General features: G+C 44.0%; 1 protein-coding gene across 9 annotated transcripts in view; it reads left to right on the plus strand.

The window, feature by feature from the left end:
• Window positions 1–2,075: 2,075 nt before the first annotated feature.
• Window positions 2,076–27,660, plus strand: part of ARHGAP12 (Rho GTPase activating protein 12) — a 62,948-nt gene continuing 37,363 nt past the window's right edge. For 3 of the 9 annotated variants that reach the window (XM_026048747.1, XM_026048748.1, XM_026048751.1), the window contains exons 1-2: window positions 2,079–2,356; window positions 4,108–4,861. In XM_026048747.1, the coding sequence (XP_025904532.1) occupies window positions 4,193–4,861 (669 nt within the window). In that variant the 5' untranslated portion in view covers window positions 2,079–2,356; window positions 4,108–4,192. Of the gene's footprint in view, window positions 2,357–4,107; window positions 4,862–27,660 lie in introns of all 9 variants that reach the window. The other 6 variants (XM_026048752.1, XM_026048753.1, XM_026048746.1 and 3 more) reach the window with 5 other exon arrangements.

Genomic DNA, 27,660 nt, shown 5'->3' on the forward strand with positions numbered 1-27,660 from the left:
CGTGCGGAGGACAGGTATAACAGATAGGCTCGAGCCTGCGCAGAAAGCCAGGGTTAATTTGGGACCCGATCTTGGGGCATTCATCCCCCAGGAAATGGGCCTGCAGCGTCTCCTTGAACTACTGAGACAACGCGGCTGACTAGAGTCAGGGTTTCGTCCTTTGCAGTCAGAGTCTGACCTGAATTGTCAGGAATTTGTCCTAATTTAGCAGCGGTAATTGAGTTTATTTCTGTATGAGCATCACAGAAGGGATCATTGCAGTAAAGGATGAAGTTTGATGCTGAAAATGGAAAAAAGCTTGTACCAGTCAAGTGCTGCTGCTTTGTAGGACACCAGGAACAAGGTCACAGGAAGAATTCAAGGATATCAATTGAAATCCTCTTTTTTTTTTTTTTTAATTTATCCCATACATTGTGAGGCAAAAATTCTATAGCCATCACCATTAAGGTTTTTCTGAGGGAAATAATAGTGTAAGACTTCCTGGCACGCTGCAGAGTTTTCATAATCTAGTTCTAGAAGATCAGAAAAAGAAATTATTTTGTGTATGATAACTTCAAAAGAGAGCTCTGCAACATCTGCTGTGTACGTGCTGAGCTCGCCTTGTTTGCTGGTTGTTTTGTTTTGGCCTCAGTTCTAGGAGCGCGCTCAAGTCAGGCATGCATGGAAAGCACTTATTTTATATTGTAAGTGGGTGTGTTTAGGACGTTATTGCTTTAAAGACCATCTGGATGGGCTTCAATTGATGGAGCATTTTTCTGCAGTTGAGCTGGAATTGATTAGAGTACTTTAAAGGGGTGAATGTGTTACTGCGTAGTCACACTAGGCTAGAAAAGGCCCATTTCTGCACAAATATGAAGGTATGTGAGGCAAGCCAGGCTCAAAGTGTTTGGAAATGTCACTGCAGCARTTCAGGATTGATTAGGAAAGATCCCAGTTTGTTTAGAAATGTGTAAAATCTTGCCGCTGTCAAGCACCGCCAGGCGAAACAGAGCGTCACCTTCGCTCCCCYGTTGTGAAAAGCCTTTAATTTCTGTGGCTGGAGATGTGGAGCGGGAGGCGCCGCTCCCGGGAAGGTGCCGTGGTGCCGGAGCARCCTCCAGGTAGGGCTGGCGGAGGGAAGGGAGGAGCCGACCTCTGTAAACACCTCGCGTTGCCAGCCCTGCTCCGRCTCAGCTGAGTAAGAGTTGGGAACGGTTCCCATCGGAAATTGGAGCCTGGAGAAATCCATGCCCGAGCTCCGGTGAGGGATCTCCGGGCAGTTTCCGCAGCGTGGGAGTGCGTCAGGCGCTGGCTGCGGCTGCTTTCCGAGCCCATTGACCTGCGTTAATCCCAGGCGGGCCCTCCTGCCGCACGCTCCTGTGGGACACCAAAGCGCGATTCCGCGCGGGAATGTTGCCCACCGCAAGGGAGCCACCTGGAGCGCTGGGCTTTGCTTCAGTGAAAGGCGCTTGCCTTTCTGGGCTATGGTTTGCTCTTTGTGGAAGGTTTTCTTATGTCTTAGTGGGTGTGTTCGTAATTATGGCTCTCCTAATGAGGTGTCAGCTGATTAATCAGCTCCGTGGGTCAGTACTCTGCRCAGGAGCTTCCAACCGCTCTGGCCCTTCACGGGCCGCAGTACCCCCGCAGCACCAGTGCTGGAGGCAGCTCCTTGGACCCTTCGAGCAGCATTCCCAGGAGSCGCCCCTGGGCGTGGGTGGGATGTGAGAAGTCCAGCTTCTGGGGCAGAAGAAACAAAAACAATAGCTACAAACCCCCAGGTTGCTGCCTTTGAGTTGGTGGAGTCAAGACCAGAGYAGTTGTTTCTAGACCTGTGGTTTTTAAGCTGGTGTTAAGAAAACTCTCTGAGTATTGAACCTATCTTGAAACAACATGAAGTAGATAGGTCTGTGTATATAATTATATATAATGATTGTTTTTTCTTTTTTCTTTTTTCCCCTCCTTCCCTCCTGAATAGATATATGAAGTAGGCTAAAGGGTAARGAAAAAAATCCAAGCTTTTAAATCCCGGGTAGCCCTGTGGGCAAAACATAAGCTGATGTTTTTTCTCTCTGTTTTCCGTATGGACCATGGGAAAGCTGCGTGCGAGTCCTCTCACCTTTTCTTTTCAGATGCAGCAGAGCTTCGTGTTAGAGCTCAAACATTCGTGTTTTTCTGCTGTACGACCGTGAGGCTGTGAAATGGATTAGTAACAGTTTGGAAGAAGTGTTGGGATGAGTCAGGTTTAGTGACAAGAAAAAAATAGCATTTGAATGAGGCAGCCTCCAGGCTGCCCTAGGATGAGAGCGAGAGTGGTGACGATCTGTGTTTGCCTTCTGTTACAGTTGCTAAACAACTGTAGAGCTATGCAGAACAGCAGGTAAGCTAGTTATTTTTTTACTAATACTCTAAGTAGACTGTAAAGCTGCATATTTTAGTGTCTAGCTTTACAACAGAGAGAGGAAAACAGATGATCGCAGTATTTTTTCCTACTTTTTTTGCGTTTCTTTTGCTTCTATTGCTGGCAGCTTTGCTTGGATTTGCAAGCATCTTTTTCTTTGTGCCATGGCCTCCAGTGGAGCAGTGGGTCTGATTGTGTGGTTCCACCTGGAGACCTGTAAACAGCTAGAGCTTTAATGTAGGAAATACTGCCCGGATGAAAAACCAGAGGGACTGGGTGGGAGGAGGATGAAGACTGTGCACGCACTGGAGATTCTTCATCCCAGTGGGGATCCTCACTGGGGAGGCTGCGTTCTTGAGTTTTTCAGGGTTTTTTTCCTTTCCCTGGTGATTTTAATGGGAAATGCATTCAAGAATCAGATCAGATAGCAGAAGCAGTGGAAGAAAAAGGGAGTAAACGTTGCAGAAAGGGGTTTCTGCTCGAGTTCTCCAGAGAAGTCTTTTTTTATCACTTTAGCTGCAACAAGTGACTGTTTCTGCAGTTAAGCCCTGGTGTGGGAGCTGGGTTTGCACCGCGTCCTGGCACTCCATGGAATCACRTTAGTTCCACTGTTTTTGCAGGGCAAGCTCTGCAGATCTCTTGAAGTCTGAACTTGCAGAGCTGTGTATATATCTTCCTAAAATTAGCTACAACAGCGTTTCTAGCTGTGAATTCTGTCTGAATGCTAAGAATCTTCTGCCCTGCTCACACCCTTCATTTTTCAGGAGCCAGAAACYAGCCCTTTCTTGTTAACTTGCTATGTAGTGTTCTTGCAAGTTGTTAAGGTTGGTACTCTCCAACTTAGGAATTGTGCCTTTGATGCTGTGCGGTYGAACAGGGACCGCTTGGAGTTCCTGGATTGGGAACAAGGTTACCCGGCCTCTGGAATGCTGGAAAGTTCTTTCCAAGATTTTTCCCTTATCATTTCAGTCTATTGCACCCCCCCCCCTTTTTTTTTTCCTTGTATTGTTTTGATTCTTATTCCTCTTCCTCTTCCTCTTTAGTTTGGTTTTAAGATGTTTTAACCTTGTTTGCTTTTAAACTCCTGTAGCTTTTGATTAGTTTGGGTTTTCTTTGGTAAGCATCTTTAAAAGTCGTAAGTGGTAGCAGGTACACCACTAAAACCAAAGCATCTTGGAAACTATTTTTTTGTAGGTGGTTATRGGTAGAATTCACTTAAATAGCAGTTAAGCTAGCAATGTAAATAAATAACAAGCACTGATACACCAGTTTTACGGGCAGTGTCAGGAAGCAGAGGCTGTAACCAGAGACAGGGAGCAGGTGCCCTGTTCCCTGGTGCTGAGCCTCCCCTGTGACACGTTTGTTAATATGCTGCTTTATAAGCAGAATTAAACCTGTAAGCAAGAGCTTGACTGTTCCTCCAGAGCTGCCCCTTTTCCTCCCTCAAACCTCAAACGTGGTCAGTTTTACTCAGTATCAAAAGCAATAGACTTACTGGGTGGCTGGGAGATAGCAGGAAGTTTGTGTGCATATAAGGGTTGAATTTGTCACTGAGTTTCGCTGCTGACTTCCTGGTTCGTGGCTGAGAAAGGGTTCTGAAAATATTTCAATTCTTTGTTGATTTGTTGGTGTGAGGTCAATATAAATTGAATATGTAATGATACTTYTGAAATGACTTTCCTCTGAAGTGCTGTCGGACATTTGCTTACGTATATATCTGTTTCTTACAGCTCTGATTGAAAGCCAGAACAAAATACTTTGCAAACAGAATGTGGCTTCCCTTTTGCTCGAAAAGGTGAAATCTTTCAGGCAGAAATGGCCGACAAGGGCATGAAGATACTTCCAGGACAAATGTACATCGAAGTGGAGTATGACTATGAATATGTGGCCAAGGACAAGAAAATTGTGATTAAACAAGGGGAGAAATACATCTTGGTGAAAAAGACTAATGAAGATTGGTGGCAAGTCAAAAGGGATGAGAATTCCAAACCTTTTTACGTGCCAGCGCAGTACGTGAAGGAAATCTCACGGAAAGCACTGATGCCCCCTATTAAGCAAGCAAGTATGCTGCCAAACAGCACGTTGAAGGTGACCCATGGATTACAGAGATCCACAGAAAATGTGAATAAGTTACCAGAGCTTTCTAGTTTTGGGAAGTCTTCTCCAGTTCAAGTGTCTTGCTTAGTTCGAGATGCCAATCAAAACCTGGGACCAAACAATAGCCCCAGTCAAACTCTTGGTTTGAGTCTGGACCTTACCCAAAACAATGGGAAACTTAACAACGAATTGCAGTCTCCCAAGATTTCCAGTCAGTATAGAGCCCTCTCTGTGGGCCATTTCCCATGTCCAGAGTTCTTGGAAATAGAGAAAACCAGCTTCTTGCATGAACAATCTTGTGATTCAGCAGGAGAAGGCTCAGAAAAAATCCATCAGGACTCTGAGTCAGGGGATGAACTCAGTAGTAGCTCTACAGAGCAAGTGCAGGTGGGCTTAAATTCTTTCTCTGGGTCTGTGGAGTTCTCTTATTTTCTTTCGAGTGTTACTGTAATTGTTTTCCTGCTGTTTTAAGTTTCTTTTTGTAGTAAATATATTTTAAGAAGCATGCTTGATTATTCAAATTTGAAATATTGACATGCATCTTTTGCTTGCAAAAATGTTTTAATTAGCTTGATACACATTATCCTGTGCTTTAATGCTGTATGAATAATTCTGTTAATGTTTTTCTTTCTTTAGTTGGAGCTCATGTTGAATTTGGGGAGTACAGTGATTCTCTCCAAGAGTCAAGGGGTCTGCTGCTATAAACATCTTGGTTCTAGGCTTATTTCATTTTGAAATTAGAAGAATATAATGGTGCTAGTTACAGTAGTCAGCTTTTTCTGAGTATGTGCACAGATAGTCTTGTGAGATGTAAATTAATGTCTTGGTGAATTTAGTAGTTTTAAAAATGGCACACTTAGTTTTTYTTTTTTAATATGATTTTATTTTCAGCTTTATTTCTTCCTTGTGGACTCTTAATGTGATGAGTGAGTCTTGCTATTTCTGCTTCCCACMATTTTTCTCTGGATAGAACTCCAAACATGAGAGTTTTCATTAATCAGTATGGAAGAATTCCAAGAATGGTGTCCTCCCTCCTTAGGCTAAAACTGAGCAGTGATRTCCTTTATACTTCAAAAAATGTTTGATTAATTTAAATTACTTTTTGAATCGTTGCCCTCCCTCCTCCTATCTCCCCCAGTACATAAGCAGAGTAGTAATGTGACACAGATCATCAGGTCAGTTGTGGGAAGGGTAGCAAGTTAATTCTGCTCTAGAGCTAGAGTTGTTCTTGGATGACTGATGTGTGTGTACATATACGTACAGATATGTATGTATGTGTAGCTATATTTTTGGGGGGCCTCATATGTTTTCCTGTCACTTAAAACTTATTTGATGTTTACTTTAGAAGCGCGTCCAATAGCCCAACTGCTGTCATAGTAACTATATACTAAATTACAATTTTTTGAACATTTCTTAATATCCTATTTTAAAATAGGACCATACTTTACCATACTTATTTTTTTTATTGTGTAGCAAGTCTGTTTCTTCTGCAGTATTAAGTATAACTTAGGTGTCTGCCACCTTCTATGTTTAAAATAGCCAGAATTTGTATTGCACAAATGTGTCTTGGCAAGCAATATGAATATGTGGCCTGCAGTTTAGTCTTTGTCAATATTGGTGTCACATTTACTGTTTATTTTATTATTATTAATATTGATTAACTGAMCATCAAAATGCATGTAAAAGTTTGTGTTTGAACCGAGTGAATAGGAACATACACATGCAGGCTTTGCTGTGTTGTATTATTATGTATTAAATGTGTTATATTATGTAAGGTTTGGATGTGGGAGTTTTCTCAGAGCTTAGAAATGTGGTTCCTAAAGACATTACGTTTCAGCTGTGGAGCAAACATGGCCTTGTTTTACTAATGTTGTAGTGGAACTATTGCTGTTTTTACGATCTGGAACCGTAAGGGTGTTGGATGGTCAATATGTTTTGCAGTTGTATTTTAAAACTGACTTAATTTCATCATGTGGGATCGCAGACTCTTTAAACACAGTTACAGTATTTGACATTTAGTAGCCATAGGGATTAAAGCAGTAGGAGCACTGATGTCACTGTTAGCTCAGTCTACATATTATGAGTGCCAGCCTTCTGCACTGGAACAGCCCCATGTTTTTTTTATAATTCTTTCAATAATGAGCATTGTTTAGCAGAAATCAGCTGTGCAGAAATTAATGGCTTAGAAAGCTGTTTTTATTGCTCTTAGTCTGTAGTGAGAACATCAAGTTCCAGGCGTTCACACACAAACACAACTTTCCCTCTGCAGGACAAGGCTACTTTGCATCTCTGTCCTACCCGCCTCTGGTGGAATTTTGTTTCATGCAGTCCGTGTCAAAAAGAAGTCAGATTACAGTGAAATTTCAATAGCATTTTGTCTTGGATTTGTAGGAGTGGAAGCTTGGATGGCCTTAATATCTTTGCGTAGGCAGAAAATTTCATCCACGCATAACTCATAGTTCACAGGCAGTGCTGATGCCAGCACAGAGCAGATACAGAGGCAGACTGAGAGTTAAGGAACATGTTTCTTGCATTTGTGTTCTTTTGGGGAAGGAAACCTTGGATTCAATGAGCTCTATGGCTCTGCTTCCAGACAGCTGCGAAACTGAGGGGTGGATTAGTCTGACATGGTAATATTCATGTTTAGTCCAGCCTTTAGTGGAGTTATTTGTATCCTGAGTACAAGTGTATGAGATGCAAAGGAGTGCTTGTATTATGGGAAGATCATGCGAAGAAACAATTGTTATTCGCTGAAGATTATTTTATAAATCTTTTCCAGGATTAAAGTGCAGCTTCTGTAGCTGGATGACCTCCAGCTCAGAGGTTTGTTGGCTGGGGAAATGCTGAAGGATCCATGTTCTCCAATGTACTGCACAAAGAAAGGGATTTTGTAACAGCTGAAATCTTCATGAAATGACGAGTAGAGAGGTGACAGTGGGAGAGCAAAAGAATTTGCTGATTGAAGATATGAGCAAATGACCTGGTCAAGGGAATAGAAGTGGATACGAGCGCTCGTGTCCTTCTATACAGAGAAATGCCAAGAGCTGGSGGGCAGCTCTGGTGCATAAGGTGTCCTCAGAATCGAACTATCACTTAATGGATTTGAATTTTGGGATGGACAGAGATAATTATGTGGTACCAAATGTGAGAAGGGCAGAAAATGCTCTTCAGAGGCCAACGTTRGGACAGCATGAGACTGAGGGAAGAGCTCTGTAGCTGAGGTTGGGCAGTACTTGAGAAGCACTTGTGAGGTTACAGCAATAGGAAGTCCTGAAGAATTTGTCCTGGAGAAATGATTCTGTAATGAGGCATTTCTAATTTCTCAGGGGAAAAGAAGTTGGGAGAAAATAAAAATGGTCTTGAAAAGGACCTGTGCACAGTACTTGCAGGTAAAAAAATCTATTAATTTTTTGAGAGAGGATATACAGAGAGAGCTGGGTAAGTATGGCAGTCATACCAAGAGGAGAGAGAAAGGTTTGGTCTCCTGCTCTCACAAGAAAGTATAAGAATGGTGCTATAGGATGGATAATGTAGTTAACAGATAGTGGATACCTAATTCATAATGGACCTAAAATACTCTCTTTCTGGTGAGGACGAATGTTCTCTTCTGTGGTAAAGACATAGACTATATAAAACCTGGAAATATTTGCACTCACGTAATGTTACTGTTTTATGCTTATTAAAAACATACTTCTAGCAGCAGGCTGCTTTTAGTCATTACAAATATAGACAGTGACCTATTTGCAAAGATTGTTCTTTCATCCTCTTTAGTAATTGACTATTGCATAAACTGTGAAGCACTAAAGGGGATTATCATGAGGATGACTGTTTTGCTTTGATTAATTCTGAGTAGCAAGGAGCCTGCAAACGGAGCTMCTTCGCTTCTACCTCTGCAGTTTCTCTGGGCCTTGCTCTGCTTTATTTTTACCCGGTTGAGGCRTTGTGTTTCTGCGGGTCTTGCCTTTTGGTTTATAGTCTAACACTTATAAGGTGACCAATCGTTCTTGTTAGTCAATTATGAACTTTCTAAATAATGACTACTRGTTTTGTAGGCTGCAGGTTTAATTAGCTTCTATAATAAGAAATGCACTTTTTTAAAAAAAACTTCTTCTTATAAAATAGTTATGCTTAATGAAACTGAAAATGCTGCAGACTTTTCTGCAGGTCTTGCAGTGGTCGTATGTATAATATTTTAAATGAGATTTTAAGCGTCACTTTTTTAATCTCTAATGCTTTTAAAATCAGCCTGAGAATAACTACGTAAAATGCTGGAATATGCCCATTATGATGAGGTGAAGAACACTTCATAGGCTTTTAATTAGAGGAATTAAAGGCTCTCTAAAGGAATTAAAAGCTCTGTAATTGAAGGAATTTTGTGAAGTGCTAACACCAGGGATCCTCTTCCTCTCACCCTGCCCAATAACTGGTGGGAGAGCCCTAACCAACCAGAAAAGTTTTACGAATTCTATTGGAAACTGAAAGCCTTCGCTCACAGAAAAAAACATTTTCCGAGAGGTTCTTTACTGCCATTCCTCCCTGCCCCCTTTCTTTGTGCTGGCACGTCTGGATAATGTGAGTTTGCAAGAGGGCTGGTTTTGATCAGATCTTTTTAATGTGGAACAACTGTGCAAGGCAGYGAGCTGATAACTCTCCCTCTGTCAGGGTGAGTAATTCTGGCACTGTCTGCCCTTGCATGAGAAGGCTCCATGTCCCACGAATGCTGCCTGCAGCCCATATGCTCCTCTGAGTTCCCTTCTGCAAATTAGATTGTCCTCCTTTTCTAAGAAAACAAATATTATTGACACCAGGCGACTGTGGAGAAGTCATAATCTGGGGGGACAATGTGGTTTCAGTTGGAGGCTTCTATTAAAGCTGGCTTAAAAACTGGTGTCAGCGTTGAGCTGCATGAGGCACGAAACAGGCTGAGCTCCAAATGGCACTGCAGACCGAGAGCACTGCTAAGATCCTCCAAGGGCAACAGTCTCCTACACGTGTTTAATTTCATACAGAAAAGGAAAGTGGAACTTCCTGGACATCAGCTTCCATTCAGAAGTACTTTCTACCTCTGCTTCTGAGCCTGATGGAACTTTTYAATAGCTTGAGTGAAGCTCCAGTTGCACTACGCACAGAATAAAGATTTAAATATGGAATTAAGGCTTCCAGTTTTCAACCTAGAAAAACTCTGCTGTCCCACCTGCCCTTTCTTTAGGTAGCACAAAATACCCCTCTTAGTAGTGATAATAGCAGCATGTTTATTGAAGATAAACACATAAATAGAAAAGGAGCACCAGGAAAAGCAAGCTGGTGTTCTGGCAGACTGCTGCCTGAATTAAAGCACTTGGAAATGCTGCAGGTTTCTCCATGGGCAGCTCTTTTATCCATTTCATTGGGAACTTGCAGACATAGGACAAACTCAAACCTGCTCTGCGATAAACACCAACACAGTCGTACAGTGTTGGATCGTATCTCGTTCTTACGCATCGCATAACTGAATGTAAACAGTTATAATCTATACCATTATCCCTAATTATTATCCAGGCGGTTGTTCAGGGCTGCAGTGCTTGCATGTTAAACAAGGTTGCTGTTAATTTGTGGAACGTTAGAGAAAGCATCACTTGTTTGAATGGTGGGGAACGTGTGACAGGGCAGAGCTGAACGCACCACACGCCTCTCGGACAGGCCGTTCTCTCTGGAATAGTAGCGACGTTTGTGCTTAAAAAAGGAAAGTCCATGGATGTGTATCTAGAGCCCAGACATCTGTTGTTTTTCTGATGTGTCATGTTGGATACATTGAAAAAAATGTGACCAGAGAAAGGCATCTTGTTCTTGCATAGGTTTTATTTTAATGCTGAATTTGTTGACAARGGGTCTTTTTTGAGCGTAGTAAGGCTTGATGGTGGTTGCAGGTTTCAGAAGGCTTCTGTAATGGTGAGTGAGTGAGCAGGAAATCCCGCAGTAGGTTATACTTATTAATTTTGAATGTAGCCTGTCTTTATGTGCAATTGCTGGCTTCCGCGCTGGTTCCCAAGAATCCAGTAGTACATTAATACAGTATTTATGCAACACTTGGCTAAGCTCTGGAAATTACAACCACGGGAAGCTGTGAATGTTGAAAGCTTACCTGTGTTATTGGATTGACTTCTGTGGAAGGGGAAAAGACCTTTTGGGGCTGCCAAGAAGAGAGGCCTCCCCAGTACCTACTCTGTGTTTGAGCTATGAATGYAGTGGGGCAGAGACTGCGCCCGGGCGGTCAGCGCGGGCCCCCGGGCCTTCCTGGGCTGCTGCTGTCGAGGGCGTTCGGTTCTCAGCCTGGGGCCCTGCAAAGGTGCGTCCCTGCTGTCAGCAAAATACAGAGTGTAGGAGAAGCAGCAATTCCTCAAAACTTGGTGGATGCCAGAGGCTCTGGATAAGAACCACACAAGAGTGTTTCACCCTGGTAGGTGCCCAGGTAGTCTGTGTACAGAGTTCCTGATCACGTAGGTAGCGCTTTGTGCACAGTGCGTGAGCACTAGGCTTTGTAAGCAGGTGGGCACTGGTCTAAATGGGCTGGGTTTATTGCTTTATGTTGAGTTGTTGATGGTGCTACGGAACTACAGTACCTGATTGTAATCAAACTTCACCATTAGAATTTACTGCCACCCATCTTTAATCTTACATATGATTTTTTTTTTTAATACAGTTTTGATTCTTCCATTTTTAAATGGTTTGCCTGGGGCTTTTGGGAGGTCTTCAGATCATCCAGTTAATTTAAGCAGCTTCCCTGTGTTAAGCTCTCCGCTGAGAAGTGGAGCTTTGCGTATGTTTTTGGTGGCAGCCAGTGCTGAGGAGCTTTCTTTTGCTTTCCTGCTGTATCTTGCAGCTGGGTCACGTTGCTGCTCTCGTCACCGCACAGCTTGACAAATATTTATTGCCAGGGCAGCCCTGGGAAGGGCTGGCACTGCCTTAAGCAGGTTGTGACCAAGTATGTAAATACTGGTGCACTAGTAGCAAAGGCCGGGCTCCTTTATAACAAATTGGATAGAAAGAAATAGTTGGGTGCAAAGTTCTGCCAATCTCCCAGGTGGAAGATTTTCCTGTGGGGAAGGGCACCCGTGTCTTTTTGGTATCATTTAATATGGTGAAACTTCTGTTGTGGATGTGCTAGTGTGGAGAAACACTGACAAAACATGGTGTCTATTTTAAGGATAAATAAATAAATCCATTAGCCAAAATTTTTCGTTATTCTCAGCTGTCTTTTCAGTGTATGTGATGGCACTGGGAACACGTATTTCTTTTCCAACTACCTTGGTAAGTTCACACCATGTTGCTTTTAGTCATTGCTTTTAGTCATTGCTTGTTCCTGAAGGATTCAGGAAGAGATTTCTGGTAGATTATTATGATTTTAGAAGAAGCTTTGATCTCTGGGAAAGTGAGGTTCTTGGGCTCTCCTGAGGATCCGTCAGCACATTTGGCTCTATCTGTATCAATTCCTGGTTATCTGCATCCAGTTCAAAGAGCTGGCTGATATCTGTGTCGTGCATAATTGCACGGTGCTTTTAGGTGCAGCGAAGTATATCTATATGTGTGCTCATCAGTTTTTGGAGCAGCCTGTAAATAACCAGTTCAGCTGCCAGGACCAGCAGTTCTGCTACCGCAGAAAGTTCCTCGAGGTTTCAGACCGGGGACCTCTGTTCYGTTTGTACCTACAGTTTGCTCCTTGTTTGCACCCAGTGCCCTGGGTGCTGCCCAGTAGCTTCCTGAGACGTAACCCTCAGTGTCTGGTTGTGGGGAACAGGGAGGGGTTTGGGGATGCCGAACTCATGTCCTGGCCTTATCCATCCTTATCCCSCTTCCTGGGGGGATTTGAGCATTTAATGGATCCCGACTGGTTGTCTGTTGCTGCCTTCACATTACGAGCTGCCACCCTCTGCTTTCTGCTTCCTGTCCTCTTGTCTTTGCCAGTTCATGGGGCTACGTTCCTGGTTTTCTTGAGACCTGTCTCTCTCCAACTCCCCACTCTGTTCTTACAGYGAGACATGGGTGATTATGCCCCAAGAGAGAAAATTTCCCCTAATTTTGTTGTTTACTTCTCAATTTAGTTAACAGCATGYATAAAAACTGCCCAGCATCTCTTCTGTGCTTCACTTTATAGAAATGTGGAGAATATGCTCTTAAATACAACGTGTTGGAGGGCTGGAGGCAGAGTGCCTTCCAGCAGGTTGTTGCAGCTGTGTCTTCAGCACATACTTTTATTAAAACAAACACAGATAACTTCAGGAGGAAGCAAGGAGTTTCACTGGCACTTTCTTTCCTGGTAGTTGATTTCTGAGGAAAGATTTTTTCTTTTTTTTTCCTCTTCAGTAACAAAAAAAGTCTCCAGTCTTCAGTAGCCAGTGAGAGGGSCCTCACCTGCATTAACCCTTCCTGTAGCTGGTTGCCTTTTTACTGTTTTGTGACTTTTCCTTTGGCTTCCTGTAATGAGATTGCTCCGTGTAACAAATGCGATCARTATCGATAAGGTGTGGGGGGTTTTTGTTTGTTTGTTTTAAAAACTGTATGCTAGGGCAAGGTGATTTCCACTTGCTCATTCAGTGTGTGGAAATGATAGAGCCAAATAGTGTCACCCYCCTGTGAACTCCTCTGTCTCGACTAGTGCTCATAGCTGTGCTCAGAAAGACCCAGTTAAGTAAAGCTAAAATGGGTAACGAAACAGCCCTAAGTTCTGCAAGAAAAGTCTTGTTCTAGCTCCTCTGTAACAACTGCAGTTGCAAATGGTAGGTCTGCTCTTTGCTTGGAAGCTTTATCTGCCTTTTACCTTTTCTTTACCTTTTTACCTTTGCTTTATTGTTGGCTGAAGGTTGCAGAGGTGCTTGAGTGAGTCACACTGGCTACCTAGGCAGTCAGCTGGGAGGAAAAACCGATCATCGCAGCTTGAAAGGCTCCATTTGAAATTGGTATCTGCAGCTGGTCTGAAGAGTTTCATGTTGTTTTCCTGTTCTCACTTCACTTTCTCACCGTGTCTCCTTATTGTGTGTCCAGAAAATGCTGCTTTGCTTTGCCACGAGCTGAGGTGCAAGCTGTGATGTGCATCCAGCAGGCAAAGCTTCAGCGTGGTCCTTTGTCCAGCTTGAGCTGAGCTGAAGTGCAGCCTAACACATCTTACAGTAAATAATAATAATCCCCAAACCCCATGGTTTTGTGTATCCCTTTCATAGGGGAAAAATGTTGACTTAATATCTAATTTCATTGAAAAAAGTGACAAAGGACCCAGCTTATTTGGAAATCTATTTTGTTTTTGAAATATCAAACCAAATGACGTGTTCTTTTCACTCTGAACATTCAATTACAAAAATAACTGTGTTCTTTAAAGTGAAAGAAATTCTTGCTACAGTAAGGAAAATAAASGGGAAGAAAGAGTACAGAAATGTGTGGCTGAGTGACATGTTTTCTGCCCTAAAGCAGAGAGCCAGCAAAATGTCTACAAGTAGGAAATGGACTGAGAAGTGCAGTCAGAGGGTGATTTCTGGTGGTTGTAGAGAGAAAGGGAGGTGCCACCTGGTTTGGATTGCAGTAAGAATTGCATTTTGTTGCTGAGTGAAATGATTGAGTGTCTCTGAGGTTTTGAGCTAGTTATCGTTAAGAGTCCAAGCATGTGCTGCTTCATGCCTGTGTTTAACAAAAGCTGGAAAGTGATCTTAAAAATCCCTGCCCTGTGAACTTCCCGAGGCAGTGCGCTGTGGAGAGGGGGTATTTCTGACAGTTTGTCTCACTGTTCTGGAGGCTTTGCAAARTGGAATCAGAATATGAAACTTTGAGTCATCGTAGCCCATTCCATCAAATGTAAAGGTTGAAAATTAAGAAAGTAGAAGCAAGATAACTTAATTACTTCTAGGCTTTTTCTTGTGTGTGTGGTCTTCAACAGCAGGTAGAGATAATTATCAAAATTTGAGCAAATAAGATTAAGGATCTGTTATCTAATTGTGCCAGCTACCASTGTTTATTTTATTCATTCCATTATATCTTTTAAAATCTTTCAGAATTGGAAACTGAAATCTTGACTTGAGTGGATGTGTGCATGTCCTGTCTGTCATGAGTCTTGACTTTGTACCTAMTTTGTCATTACTAGAAAGTTAGGTTGAACTTCATGTAATAGCTGATGTTTTCACTTAAGTCACTAAAATACAAATAAGCGTGAGGGGRGTTAAGCAGCCCTAACACAGCTTAAAAACCTGGACTGTGCTTGGGAGCAAATCCCTGGCGGGAGCGAYGTCTTCCAAATTTACACCGACTGGAGGCATTTTGCCCTTGAATTCCATATTTCTGTGTATTTGAAAACATAAATGATAGACTCTAATATCTGTGAAATTATTGTGGTTTATTTGGAAATCTTATCACGGAAATTAAAAATCTGAGTGTATTTGTATACTGCAGGTGGCAATATAAGTAGCCAGCTTGATAACCCGTTAAAAGCCAATTTATAATGTGAGTTTAATTTTCAAATGCTTTTCCAGTGAAGCTGTAAACCTTGTTGACACAAGTGCCTGGCGCTTACCTAATAAACCTCATTAAAGGAGGTAAGGTTGATTAGCAGTTTCCTTTATAGCATGAATGTTGCTGTCCAAAATGATTATTTTTCCTGCTCAGAGGCTTGAGCACAAATCTAAAATGTTGCAAAAAAACCCCAGTGATTTAATTGTAATTGCGTAGCTGGGTTCAGGCTTTTGCCCTCCTTGGTGTTGCCTTAAGGTTTCCTGCAGGCAGCTTGGGAATGTGCCAGGCCCAAGTCCTGGAAGCCGGTGAGGATGACCAAGAAATGCAGCGTCCTGAAATACTGAAGTCTCCTTTGAATCTTAAGTAGCAAACGCTGCTCTGAGATGTTTCCCGAGTGACTTCCTTGCACTTTCTATACATTTGCTGCCTGTCATGCAACCCGCTGAGGATTTTCAGTGTTGTATGGTGAGAATGCTGGATAATACTGGCTACAAATGTTGATTTGGTAAGAAAATGATCCAGTAAAAGCAGTGATGGGTGGCAAGTGGTTTTTAAAGATGGAGAGAGTTGGATGTTGACCGTTGCTTGAAATTTGCCAGGTAAAAGTTCTTGATGTCAAGTACAAATGCTTTAAATTTATTTTAAACACCAGCCATATCATTAAGTGGGAGCTGAACATCCAGTTTTAAACAGTTGGATGATTACCCACGTTAATTGAAGTCTTGCAGGTGCCCAGGGTGCCGGCAGCGGGAAGGCTCCCGGGCACCTCCCCGCTTCCCGGCGGGARCGCGGCCCGCGGGGCCGAGTGGCCCCGAGTCCTGCCCGCCGGCTGCGGTGGGCCCTGTTCTGGGCTTGTCCCACGGGCTTCCTGCCCCCGAGTTCAGTGAAATTCTCTAAGCAGAAACACTGGTAATGAAGTGCAATTGCAAAAAATGTATGTGATCGCCATGTGTACTCAGTTGCAGCTCCTGTGAAGGCAAGAATGTGGGGATAATCTTACTGTAAGGCTTRTTAAGGTATAGAAAAATCTCTTTTTATTTTGTTTATTTTTTTTAGTAATTTTGTTTGGCTGGAGTTCTGGCCCGGAGGTGGTGGAGTTTGCGGCAGGGAGTGCGAGGGCAGCCATGTGCTGAATCAGCACGGAACTGTTGGCAAATTCCTGACACCTCAGCTACTGCCAAGGGGTTTGCTGTATTGCATAGGGAAGTCTTTTTWAAAAAAAATAAATAAAAAATAAGCTTGGAATGTTTTACTAATTTTGAGTAGCATAACACTCGACCTAATGAAGTTTGATAGCGTTTTCTTCGCTCCCTCGCGTAATATGCAGGAATGTATGAAAACTTTCTACATAATTTTAACGTATAATTTATTACATAGAATATGTTCCTTGCAACAAAATGAGCTGTATAATTAGCTCCTTTTAAAGTAATTTTGTTTTTTATTTGTCAAAAGATCTTGCAAATTTTATTTTAGTCCGAAGGCGTTTTTGGTAAGGTTTTTTCCTCTTTTTTTTTTCCCCTGTCAATTAGGAAATGCTTTGGTTTGGTGGGTGCCATAGATGAGGTTGTGCGTGTGGCCTTGGTTGCTCAGACCSTCAGCAGCAGCTTCCCCAGGGAGCTGGTGCCAAGTATTTCTTGCMCTGTTCCTCTCTCCTTTCCTTCGGAGGCAATGTATGTCTGTGTTTTCTATAGCAGTTCAATCCTTTTCATTTTACTGATGAATTAGAACAGTTCTGTGGTACYTAGAGATCCTCATTTTCAGGTGCTCATGATTAAAGCTGGTGTCATGTAGCAGAAAGGCAGTTCAGCTGCGTTACCCTCTTTTGGTTTTTAAGAATTTGTGCAACCAGTGGGTCGCTGGAGTCACGGAGCGGGTCCCTCGGCCTCCCTGCTTGCCAGCTTGGTGCTGGCCAGACACTATTAGCTGTCTGTGGCCTGGACAGAAGCGTGGCAGCGAATAAAGCTTCCCATTTTATTGCAGGAGCTGGTGCCCTTGCAGCTGCGTGAGCTCATTCATCTYGTACAGCTCCCAGTCTGATCTCGCTTCTGGAGCCAGGCTTTGAGGGAAGTTTTTAAGCCCAGCAGCGCTGCTCCGGATTGGCAGGCCCCGGTTTGCAGTCAGATGCCGAGATGCCAGGATGCTGCCCTTCACGGGCACCTGGTGGAGAGAGGAGAGCCCCTTTCTGAGCTGATCAGACCTGTGGAGATGGATTCCAAATACGTGCGTTTCCCTGGCATTTCTGGCAGGCTGTGCCTCTTTGTTACGGATCGTTTTTAGGGATCTTCCCTCTTAGGAAAGCTCCATTTGTGAAGGACCTGCAAACAAGCACGAGTATTTCTGGTAGCATTTCGTTAGGGGTAGTTGTGGGCACTTAYCCAGTGGGCTGAAATCAATGTGGAAAGATGGAATAAGATCTTTTCCCCCCATTTTTTTATGTACTTAGTTGATTTCTGTGGCAAAAGCAACATTTTATRTTTAATGAGGAGATATTCACAGGCCTTTAAATAAGACTTTTCAAATTAGGATGCCAAAGGTGGGGTACTGGCTTGTGGTCTGTGCCTTTTTATTTACTTACAGTGTCAGAGAACTGAAAGATGTTGCCAAGTCAGTGATACTTGAAGTAACAGGTTACAGTAGAACAGAACCATCCAATCTATGATCCCTTTTTTATTTACTGAAATATGTTATGAGAGACTTAGCTGTCCTTCTTAGCTGCTGTTACCTTCTCTTCTTCGAGGTTTTAGTGGTAGGGCACAGTTGGAAATACTTTAGTATTTCTTTGATAAGGTGTTTTCTTAAGTAGATTGGAGGAGCCAGAATATTAAATATACATCTTAGGTTATTGAAAACTTTGAGGAGTTGTTAGTTCTCAAAATGCTTAACCTTTTATTTAAAACCAGGTGATTTTTCTACGGTGTGTGCCTGCAATCTCTTGTGTCTCATAGTGTTGAACCTCTAAACTCTAGGCTGCCTGTCCGAAATTAGTCAACACACCTTTTGTAAAATGTACCAGAGAGCAGGATAGAGAGATCTTCTGAATGAAACGTCCCACCTGAATGATTAAGGAAGGCTTTGTTTTGTTCAGGTTTTTGTTTCTTGAAGATAYTTGGTTTTATTTCTGGCTTTTGAGGATGTATTGCTATGCAGAGCTGCTGGGAAGAGGGTTGAGTCCACTGCTAAGAAATCCATTCATTGCTATTCCGCGAATATTTCGCTGTGCACTTTGCTTGGAGAATGGTTTTCTCAAGCCTGTAATGCTGCGTTCGTTTCACCACCAATTCCTCTTTAAAGGTCATGAAGCAACTTGCTGTACGCGCTGTGCTTTTTTAATGGTTCTTTTCTCAGTTGCTGTAGCTCACAGCCCGTGGGTTCTGTTGGCTAGCGGCTTCCCTAAAGGCCACAGGGGTGATCAAAGGCCTGGAGCCTCTGTCCTATGAGGAGAGGCTGGGAGCGATCAGCCTGGAGAAGGGAAGACAAAAGRGGATATTATCCAGCTTTAGTAAGTTGTGGGAGCGAGTGATGGAGATGTAGCTGGATCTTCCCAGGTGACAAAACCAGAGGCCACAGGTGCAGCTGAAAGGCGGCAAGTCCCGGCAAGGAGGAGCAGCGAGAGGGCTGGAGCCGAGGGCCGCCCTGGGATTATCCCCCATTACATTTCGGATTACCCCCAGCCTCCCAAACCGCAGCTCGCTCGGCTTGGAGTTCCTATCACAGAGAGTGAGTGAKGAAACAACTTGTGTTTGGTAACTTCTCAGGGCAAAGGAGTGACACGAAGTTTCGTGTGAGAGCTGCAGCTGTGAGAGCTGCAGTGGGCAGTGSCCCCGCGTCTCAGGCTGTTCTTCATCGCACACGTGACTGTGCGGCGCACGCAGGCTGACTCCTGTCCCTTCACATTTTGTGGGTTTTTTTTGTAAACTATAACTGGGAATTGATTTAACAGCTCCATTACTGACGATCATGAAGCAATAGTATGTAGTTAAGGAAGAATAAGTAGTATTCTAGTAGTATATAGTAGTTAAGGAAGAGAACAGATGCTTCCAAGTTGTCTGACAGGCTTCAGTATTTTGCTGCAGGTGATTTAAATTCTCGCTAGAAAACTTTTTAATCCAGGCCTGATTTCACTGCACTCTGTGAYTGCCTTAAAGCACAAACATGGGTTCAGTTTGGTCTCTGTTGAACGTAACTGCTCTGAAAAAACTGCATGGTAACTTGGCACGGGGAAGTCTGGGGTGYGATTTTTCCTGCCTGGTTTCTTTTGCTGCCATTTCACTAAATTTCCTGGTTAACCACTTTGCTGAACAGGACAGGAGCCATGATAGAGTTGAGGTGACTGAGTAAATGAGGTCACGTTTCTCTGTGGAAACTTGACTTTATTTATTTAGTGGCTCTTGAATATACTGGAGTGCCTGGCACCAAAGGCATGAATGAAGTGTGGATGCTTCTCGTTTTGGCCATGTCCATTTTGCCCCAAAATGAAGAAAATTGTCTGCAGCTTTTGAAATAAATCTCCTTTCTTTCTTGTTATGTTCCTGAATGTTCTATTCTTTTTCTGGATTGTAACTTATTTTAAGTATAGCTAGACCGGGGAAATTTGCAAAGAAAATAAAGCCTTAAGTAGATATTCCCGTAGTTTTTTTTTTTTTTTTTTTTTTTTTTTCTCTAATTTCTTTTTACTACAAATGAGTAATATGAAGAACTTCCTTGACTTTACCAGAAGTGACTCTGGGCACTCTGTCGTTCCTCTTTTCGGAAGAACTGCAAGCCTGCAGCTCAGCCTAGCTAAGAAGAGTTATTAGTCCTTTCCTTGCCTCTTCTTTCTCTTCTGCCTCCCTTGACAGCTGTGGCAAAAGTCTCCTTTTCCTTTCTAATTATATCAAGTATATCAAGAAATACAAGAATTAGGATGGAAATGATAAGAGTTTTGGTTTTGTAGCTGCCCTGTGGGCTTATGGAAACGTTCTGCAAACCCGAGTCGGAGAGTGTCTCACTGACAAGCAACCCTCTCATGTCCCAGTCTGTGCAGTAGCTGGCTTTCTAGGTGTGCTGAGTTTCCGGTTCCCTGCCTGCTTCCTGAGCATTTTTGCTGTGAAAAAGCAAGAACCCAAGCTCAGCATTTCATTGTGTGTATGTACACAATAAAACAGCTTCTTACTGTGCATTTTCAATAGCTTTTTCCCTTGCTGTTTCTAACTTGAGATGAAAATGGGCCATCCTTCAGAATAAAGGCTGAAGATGTGTGGGGACCTTCCAAGAACAGGAAGAATGGCGAGGGTTGTGCCCTGTGGCCCTTCTCCCTGTGCCAGGACACGAGCGAACCCTCCCGAAAGCTGCGGCCTGCCCTGCTTTCCAAGGACCCCTCCACAGGACTGCCTTATTTCCCTGATCAAACCATTCCGAAGTTTCATTCTTTTACCCCATCCTCTTCTTCCCCCGTACCTAAATAGACCTTTTGAAGGTTAAAACAATTATTTAGTGTCCCCAGCAGAAACTGGCAATTCTCTCCTCATTGCCTCCAAAAAGAATTCGCTTTTAGCTGCTGGCAGACTGCCCCTCTCCCAGGCTCCCTGCAAGGTGGGTTCGGGATGCAGCTGCACTATCTAGGAGCGAGGGGGAGAGTTTCTGAAAGGCAAGGGAGGCTCCTGCCCTCCTCCCTCCTTGGCTAGCAAGGCACTTAAGGCCCTCACTGGGTCTTTAGTGACTTTGCAAGCTCCTAAAGGGGCTAAATATTTGTTGCTGTTTTAAAACCTTGTGCAGGCCTGATGCCCTGGAGGCTGCAGGAGCTCCTAGCTGGGGCTTCTTCCCTTGGTCTGCCTGCCAGCAGCTTAGCTAGATCCTAAAATTGCACCAGTCACCACCTTACCCAATAGTTTATTTTCTTTGTGTTTTCTAAACAGTGAAGTGTTGGCCGAGTCCTTTGAAGTGCGGGCTCTGCTAAGCCGGTGCCATGATCTGAATTAGCAAAAGCCCTAGCTCGGTTTGGGGAGAAGCAGGAGCGTCGCTGTGTGGCCCTTTATGCACCAAGGAAATTCCTCTCCTGCAGGCAGGGGGAGTTGGGGCAACTCGCTCGCATCAAACAGCAGATTACGCTCGCTTGGCCTCCCTTTCTGGTTAGATCATGCAAAGCAGAAAACCAGGCAGTTTCAGGAAGAAAAAAAAAAAAAAAAAGGAAAGCTTTTTTTAAATATATAGTAAATATTCTGTGTTTAAAAAGGGCAGCTGTTGAATAAGTTGTCCAAAATTAGAAGGAGAAATTGATGGCTTTGTCTACAGACTGTAAGAATAACTGCATCCTGAGACCCAAAATGCTCAGACTCGGATCTGTTTTATGTTAGGAACTGAATTACTCGATGAAACATTTCTGTCATAATTTTTCCAGATTTTTGGATATGTTAATTTGATTTTTAGCTTGCAGAGAGATTCAGAGCAAACATAACTGTGTGTCATATACAGCTCTTCGAGTCTTATTTGGAAGTTGTGCAGTGRTTTGGGATTCTTAAAGCATCTGTCAGAGCTTGCTCTCAATGTATAAACTGTACCCGGTTGAAACATGTTTCTTGTGGTGTTTATTATTATTTTTTAAAAAAACAAAGCCTATGCAAATTATGTATTAGCTAATGTATTAGCTGTYTTCTGAAGCGAGTTGTTGCCCGGTGGGACACTGTAGTGAGGCCACGCGCCGAGGGATCCGTGAGCGGCGCGGGTGCCGGCTGGGGAGCCCTGCACGGTGCGTGGGGGGAGCAGCTGCCCGAGCGCCCCGCAGGGGAGGCGACTGCTCCTTGCACAGCAGAATCTGCTCTTGTGAATTATTCTGTGATCTGATTTCATGCTACATGTTATATCCCAGGCCTGTGGCCTAGTTAYGTGTATAACTAGATTTTGCTTTCTTTATTATCAGTATAGTGGTAAGAACACAGGTTCTGCAGGACTCTTCGTACCATTTAAGTATCTGCAATGACTTGTAACTGCAGCGTTTCCCCTGCTTTGGAGCCTGGCAGCTGACAAGTTCAGCAGAACATCCTGAAGTTCTGCTAACGGCTGGCAAAGAAACACTGGTKTAACCAGTGTTTGCAGCTCTTGCTGCCACGAGAATTCTTTCTGAAGCAGAATTTTGCACAAGTGAAATCTGCTTTTGCAGCAGAGTGAAAGGGCGACAGCTGTAAGTCAGTGCTGTGGGAGTTCTGCATTTTCTTGCAAAGCTTTTGGAGTTGAACACCCCTCTTGAGAATTGATGACTGTTGCGTTTTAGAAGCGTCTTGCAAATTGTTGTTTTCTTTCCCTTTTAAGAAAATGTACATATTTGGAAATGAGGCATCGTTTCAGAGGGGACGTCTCATCCGYGCTTTCCACAGGCACCGGCTTTGCGTGGCTTTGCTTGTGTTAACACTTGTAAYTTGTGTAGAACAACGAGGGAACTTGTGCTCCCGTGACAGCAGTATCTTCTTCACCTGTGTTGTTGAAAAAATGGCATTTTTAATTATGGGACTGTTTACTGACCAAGAACCTAGTTGTGCAAGTSCTGGAGCTCCCAAAGTGACCGAATAAGTTAGTGAATCTCCCCAGAGGCTCCCTCCTGGGCTGCCCCTGCTTGAGCAGGAGTCCGGCAGGCTGCTGGAGATGAGCAGAACCACAGGGGAAACCTCCCTCCTGCCCCGTGTGTCCTTTCTGTGCTGAAGATGCTTCGAGCTCGATTTGCAAAAGTGCCAGTCAAAGGGGAAAGCTGAATTGCTGTAAAACGCCTCGGTTACCGTTGCTGCTTTGCATGTTTCCCCTCGCCCTTGGGAACTTTCCCTCGGGCTTCGGGGTGTCAGGCAGCTCTGAATCCTGCCCCTTCAGAGCAGCAGTAGCTCTTGCAGGGATGTTAGGCGACAGTTTTTGCACTGGAGAAAAGTTGTCTCTTTCTGTCACTTTCTTAATGTAAWAGCTCTTATAGAAATTAATCCTTAGGTACCACCATGGTGCTTGAAYAGCTTTATTCTTTTCAAATTTGCATTCCAAAAGGTACTTCAGTTTCAGACCAAGAACTGACMCCAGTTAAAGCAAACTTGGTTTCTGCTAGTTTTCCTCCAACATCTGCATCATGGAACCAGCTTTATTTTACTTCCAAGAAACTGTGAGGGGAGAAAAAAAAACACGTTGAACTATTACTAGGTGTTTGAGATGTGCATGCCAGGTTGTTCAGGATGCTGCATTATGTTTCTTAAGGAATATCAATCTGAAGGAAGAATTAGAGAGAGTGCAAAAGGAGTGGAGGTTGCCTAACTGACTTCTGTATAYGTTAAATGTGGGCACTTCTTTTCTAATCTGGGTGAGGTTTTTGCATAAGCATAAAGCAAAGTGCTTATTTAAGTGTTATTTAAATTTGCTAGCATAGGAAAAGCAGCTTCGTCTATATCCATGGACAAAAGCTTTTTCATGAAAAGGAGAAGCCAGAATGCRCGAGTGGCAAAGTACAGGCACYGTAAACACTGTCATCTTTGTGCCTRATTTACAAAGGCTCTCAGTGTAAGATCTGACTTCTGTTTCTTTTTTTATAAAATACTTGACATCCCTACTGCAGCCCTTTGATCAATTATGTATTGCCCATTTTGCCATAAAGCTCCTGGGTCCGTATCTAACAGTGATTCTAATGGAGATGGCCACGGGCAGTGCCTAAACATGAGCAAGTGCAGCACCTTCTGAGKCCACAAGCTCGGCCCCCCAGAAAGGGAAGTGTATTTTCCTTGGATATTAGGCAAATAATTCACTGTAGAAAGTTTTTACTTAGTATTGTCCTCAAAAAAAGCATTGCAGCCTTTTTGCTCTGCTTCTAGGCTCCTTTTATTTATTTACTTATTGATAAGGCATCCAATATCACTGGATAAAGACTTAGGTTTTTGACAGCTTTGGGAGACACGTTGGCCGTGTTTGGGAGAGCTAAAGCAGGAGGGAACTTAAATGGCTCAAGTAGCACAAGCTCCTCTGGCAGGACATCGTGTTCTGTGTACTGAGACACTTTGTTTCATAATCTAGTTTCATAAAGCAAAATATTAATAGAAATGTTTCCATTAAAGTGATTTCAGTAGTTATTCACATGCAGTTAGGACAGTGTCATAGTTCTGCCATGGAAGTAGAAATGCAAAATGACCAAAATCAAATTTAATTGGCAAAAGTAAATTAAATGCTTAGCTTTATTATTTATAATGTGAGAAAAAGTTACTGGCGAGACATCTTTTAGGTTGCTTTATGGAGGGTACCTAACTAAGTGGGTCGTTTTAGCCATTTAACTGCTCAGTGGCTTTACTAGGRAGATGTGGTGCTGATTTTTTTTCCCACATAGCTTCATAATGTCAAATCAACTGAGCACGAAAACTGCAAAGCTGTTAAATAACATTTGCACCAGTATGGCTTGTCCTAAATTCACGGAGCTATTAATAGGCTTATAACACTTACTGTTTTGTTTTGTGCTTTCCTTAGACTTAGGCGCTGAATTATGCAGCTAAGTATCAGCCGGAGCAGGTTACTGCACAGGGGATTGCTGCAGAGTTCCCTTTTAAATGAGCTTTTGGASCTGTTTTTTCCCAGCAGACTCACAGAAACCCTCCCTGCTGCTGTTTAAATGCTCCTGAATGTGTTAGGAAAGAGTAGGATCCGCAGCATGGCTGTGGAAGCGTGGCCAAGAGCAGGAACAGGGGAGAGCGGTTCAGCTCATCTGTTCCCTTGAAGACTCTTTCCAAGCACGGCTGTCCCTTGACAAAAGAGGAAACTTAGTGTTTTTCAGATCAGTTTGCTCTTGTTTCTGACTAATAAAGCTGGTATTAAAGTCGCAGGCCTCACTAAATAGCCAGCGGCCTTGGCAATACGCCCGGTTGCTGGGAAATGGGGAATTTCTGCCTCTGGCCACGGCACAACCTGCCCGTTGCCCTTGTCATCCTGCCGGGCGCATGGGGAGGCAGCCCCGGCCTGGCCCTGCCGGCCCCGTGGGCAGGACACGCTTCCTACGGGACCTCAAAGAGAATTCAGTGGGATTTGTGTTTGGGTCTGTGCGTTTCAGCGACCCTCAGCAATGCGCTGGCTGCTGATGAAGAAGGAGCCCTTCGCTTCGAGCTCGCGCTGTGCAGGAAAGCCGCTCACGACAGCAGGGCAGCTCCAGCTCTTGGGCACGGGCAAAATCATATTCCAGCAGCTCGTGGTTTGGAAGTTGAATGTATGGTTTGCAGTCGTGCTTTAAGTAGTTGTTTTCTGGCRTTTATATAAAGTAACATTCAAACTTGAGGCGCTAAGATACGTGAGAGGCCAGAGCGTACTTTGGCATTGAGAGGTGCCCTGTGGAGTCTGGGGAAGTTGCTGTTCCCGGTGCGGGGTTGAGGGGTCAGAGGCTGCTGGGCTGTGGCCTTTGCTGAAATGTTGCCTGTTCGCTCGTGAATGATTAACAGGCTGGTTTATTTAAAGGCAGGGATCTGCTTCCCGCTGGGAGCAGAGCGCTGGGAAAGCCGCATTGAGGAAAACCCAAGTGAGGGGCTTGGGTTGATCCTGAAAGTTTCATCCCGCTCCCCACACAACCTCGGTGCGTGTCCGGCGCTGAGCCTGCCTCCGAACGCAGTGGTTTCCCGCAGCGCTTAAAACAGAGAAAACACCCAAATTTAGTGAGAAATCCTCGTATCCACAAGGTGGTCAGCGGGCTGTACGCCCTGCATTCAAGCTGGGGTGGATTTGGTGTCGTGTTTACGAGCTGTTTCTCAGCTCTGTAGCGCAAATCGGGAACTCAGGGAGGGCAGCGCCAGCGCGAGAGCCTCGCGCACGCAGACGTGTTTGCTGGGTGACGCACGTTTAAGTTGCCCTGAACGGCTCGTGTCTGGCTTGGGGAAAGAGCTCATGGAAATCATTAGAAATATTTTATGTAGGTACTGCTTTATCTGTTTAGACTTGTAAATTTGCACTAAGTAATGGGTTTATCCAGGTTTAAAAAAAAAAAATAATATAACCATTGAAGGCTTTGCTGGATGAGAATATTTTCAGCTTCAGTGAGGTTGTGAAGTCGTTTGAGGTCCTGGGGCTCCGCAGTGACATCTAGTGGGACATGCGTCCCTCCACCCCCCCCACAGGGGTGGGCACCGCTTGGCATCATTTGGAGGTAATTCCAGGAGGTTTGGAGCTTTTTTAAGAGTTCAGTCAATCCAATTCATATAAATAATCCATTTCATATAAAAACCAGCGTAGCAGGCACCGTGGAAGGGAGGTGGTGACGGGCCCCGGGCTCCCCTCGTGCCCGGCAGTCTGGGAAGGGCTCAGAGCAGCTCCTGAGGAGAATAGTGTGTCCCTTGGGGATGCACTTAGGGACTGCGCTGTAGCCTGCGGGGAGATTCACTCTTTTATTTTTCYTCTTCACTGAAAATACTGACTGATAAGGGGGTGCCCTTTGAGAAGCTTCCTGGAAGATTTTTCTGGGCAAATGGTGAGTGAGAGCAGCAAGGGAGGAGAGTATCACAGAATGGTTAAGGTTGGAAGGGACCTTCCAGTGGGCRGGATGGGTTGGGGCTCCTTGTTGAGGGCAAGAGCGAACGGTGTTGCTAGTCTGGCTTTTCTCCTGAAAAACCAGAATGTGGTATTTTGAATTGAGAAATATGAGGTGTTCAGGAGACGAGTGTTTGTTGAGAGCAGCTTGCCCTGCTCTCCTCCTGTATCGGGCGTCCCGCGCTCTCCWCTTCCGTCACGACACTAAAGCCTTTGAAAATCCTGCATGTCAAATGCCTGAGCCAGATTCTTCTTGTGTGTGGCTCGAGTTTAAACACAACATTGAGCATACTGTGTCATCAGCCTTGCATTTGGAAAACATTTTTGGTTTTTAATAGTACCCAGATTTTTTTTTCATGATGCTCTTCATTGTCTTCTTTTCTTTAAAGGCAAATGGCAAATGCAACCAGACAAAGAAAAGCTTTCTTATTGTCCTTGTTTTGGTGGAAGAGGCTGGATCAATCATCTCTTTCTTCCTCTGCTGCTGTTTTTCTTGCCCAAATCTCAGTAAAACACCTAGGTAAAACCCAGGGCACTTGATGTTGCTTTTACCACTCCTCTCAGGAGAGGAGGAATGCGGAGGTCCATGCACTCCCAGTGCGGGTGAACGCAGGTTCAAATGACRGGCTCCATAGTGGCAGCCCCATTTCCCTGGGAAATCACAGAATCACAGAGTGGTTGAGGTTGGAGAGACTAGAGATCACCTAGCCTAACCCCCTGCTCCGACACCCAGAGCACAGGGCGGCATCCAGGCAGGTCTGGAGCACCTCCAGAGAAGGAGAGTCCACCACCTCCCTGGGCAGCCCGTGCCAGGGCTCTGTCACCCGCACAGTGAGGAAGCTCTTCCTCATGTGGAGATGGACCTGCCTGTGCTTCAGACGCAGCCCCGAACCCGTTGGGAAACAGCAGACACTGCACAGAGCCTAGTTATTGCTGAGCAGAGCCTTTGGGCAGCGGCGTTGGGGAGGTCATCAAAGTTATTCTCTCAACATACCTTGGCACATACTCATCCTGGGGAATAGGTGGGTGGTTCTTTCTTCTTAAAAAAAAAAAAAAAAAAAAAAAGTGTGAGAAAGCAGTTTTTACAGTTTCTGCTAAGTTTTAGCCTGCTTCCTCCTTTTTTTTACCTTTGGTCGCCTGTGAATTAGACAGAGGTGATGCCCTTTGTGCCTTACTGGTTTTGCTGCTGGGACTAAAGTGCAATTCTTTCTAGCATTGTAGAGCAA

Source organism: Nothoprocta perdicaria, unplaced genomic scaffold, assembly GCF_003342845.1.
Source record: "Nothoprocta perdicaria isolate Ctin4 unplaced genomic scaffold, notPer1 scaffold_57, whole genome shotgun sequence".
NCBI classification, from domain to species: domain Eukaryota; kingdom Metazoa; phylum Chordata; class Aves; order Tinamiformes; family Tinamidae; genus Nothoprocta; species Nothoprocta perdicaria.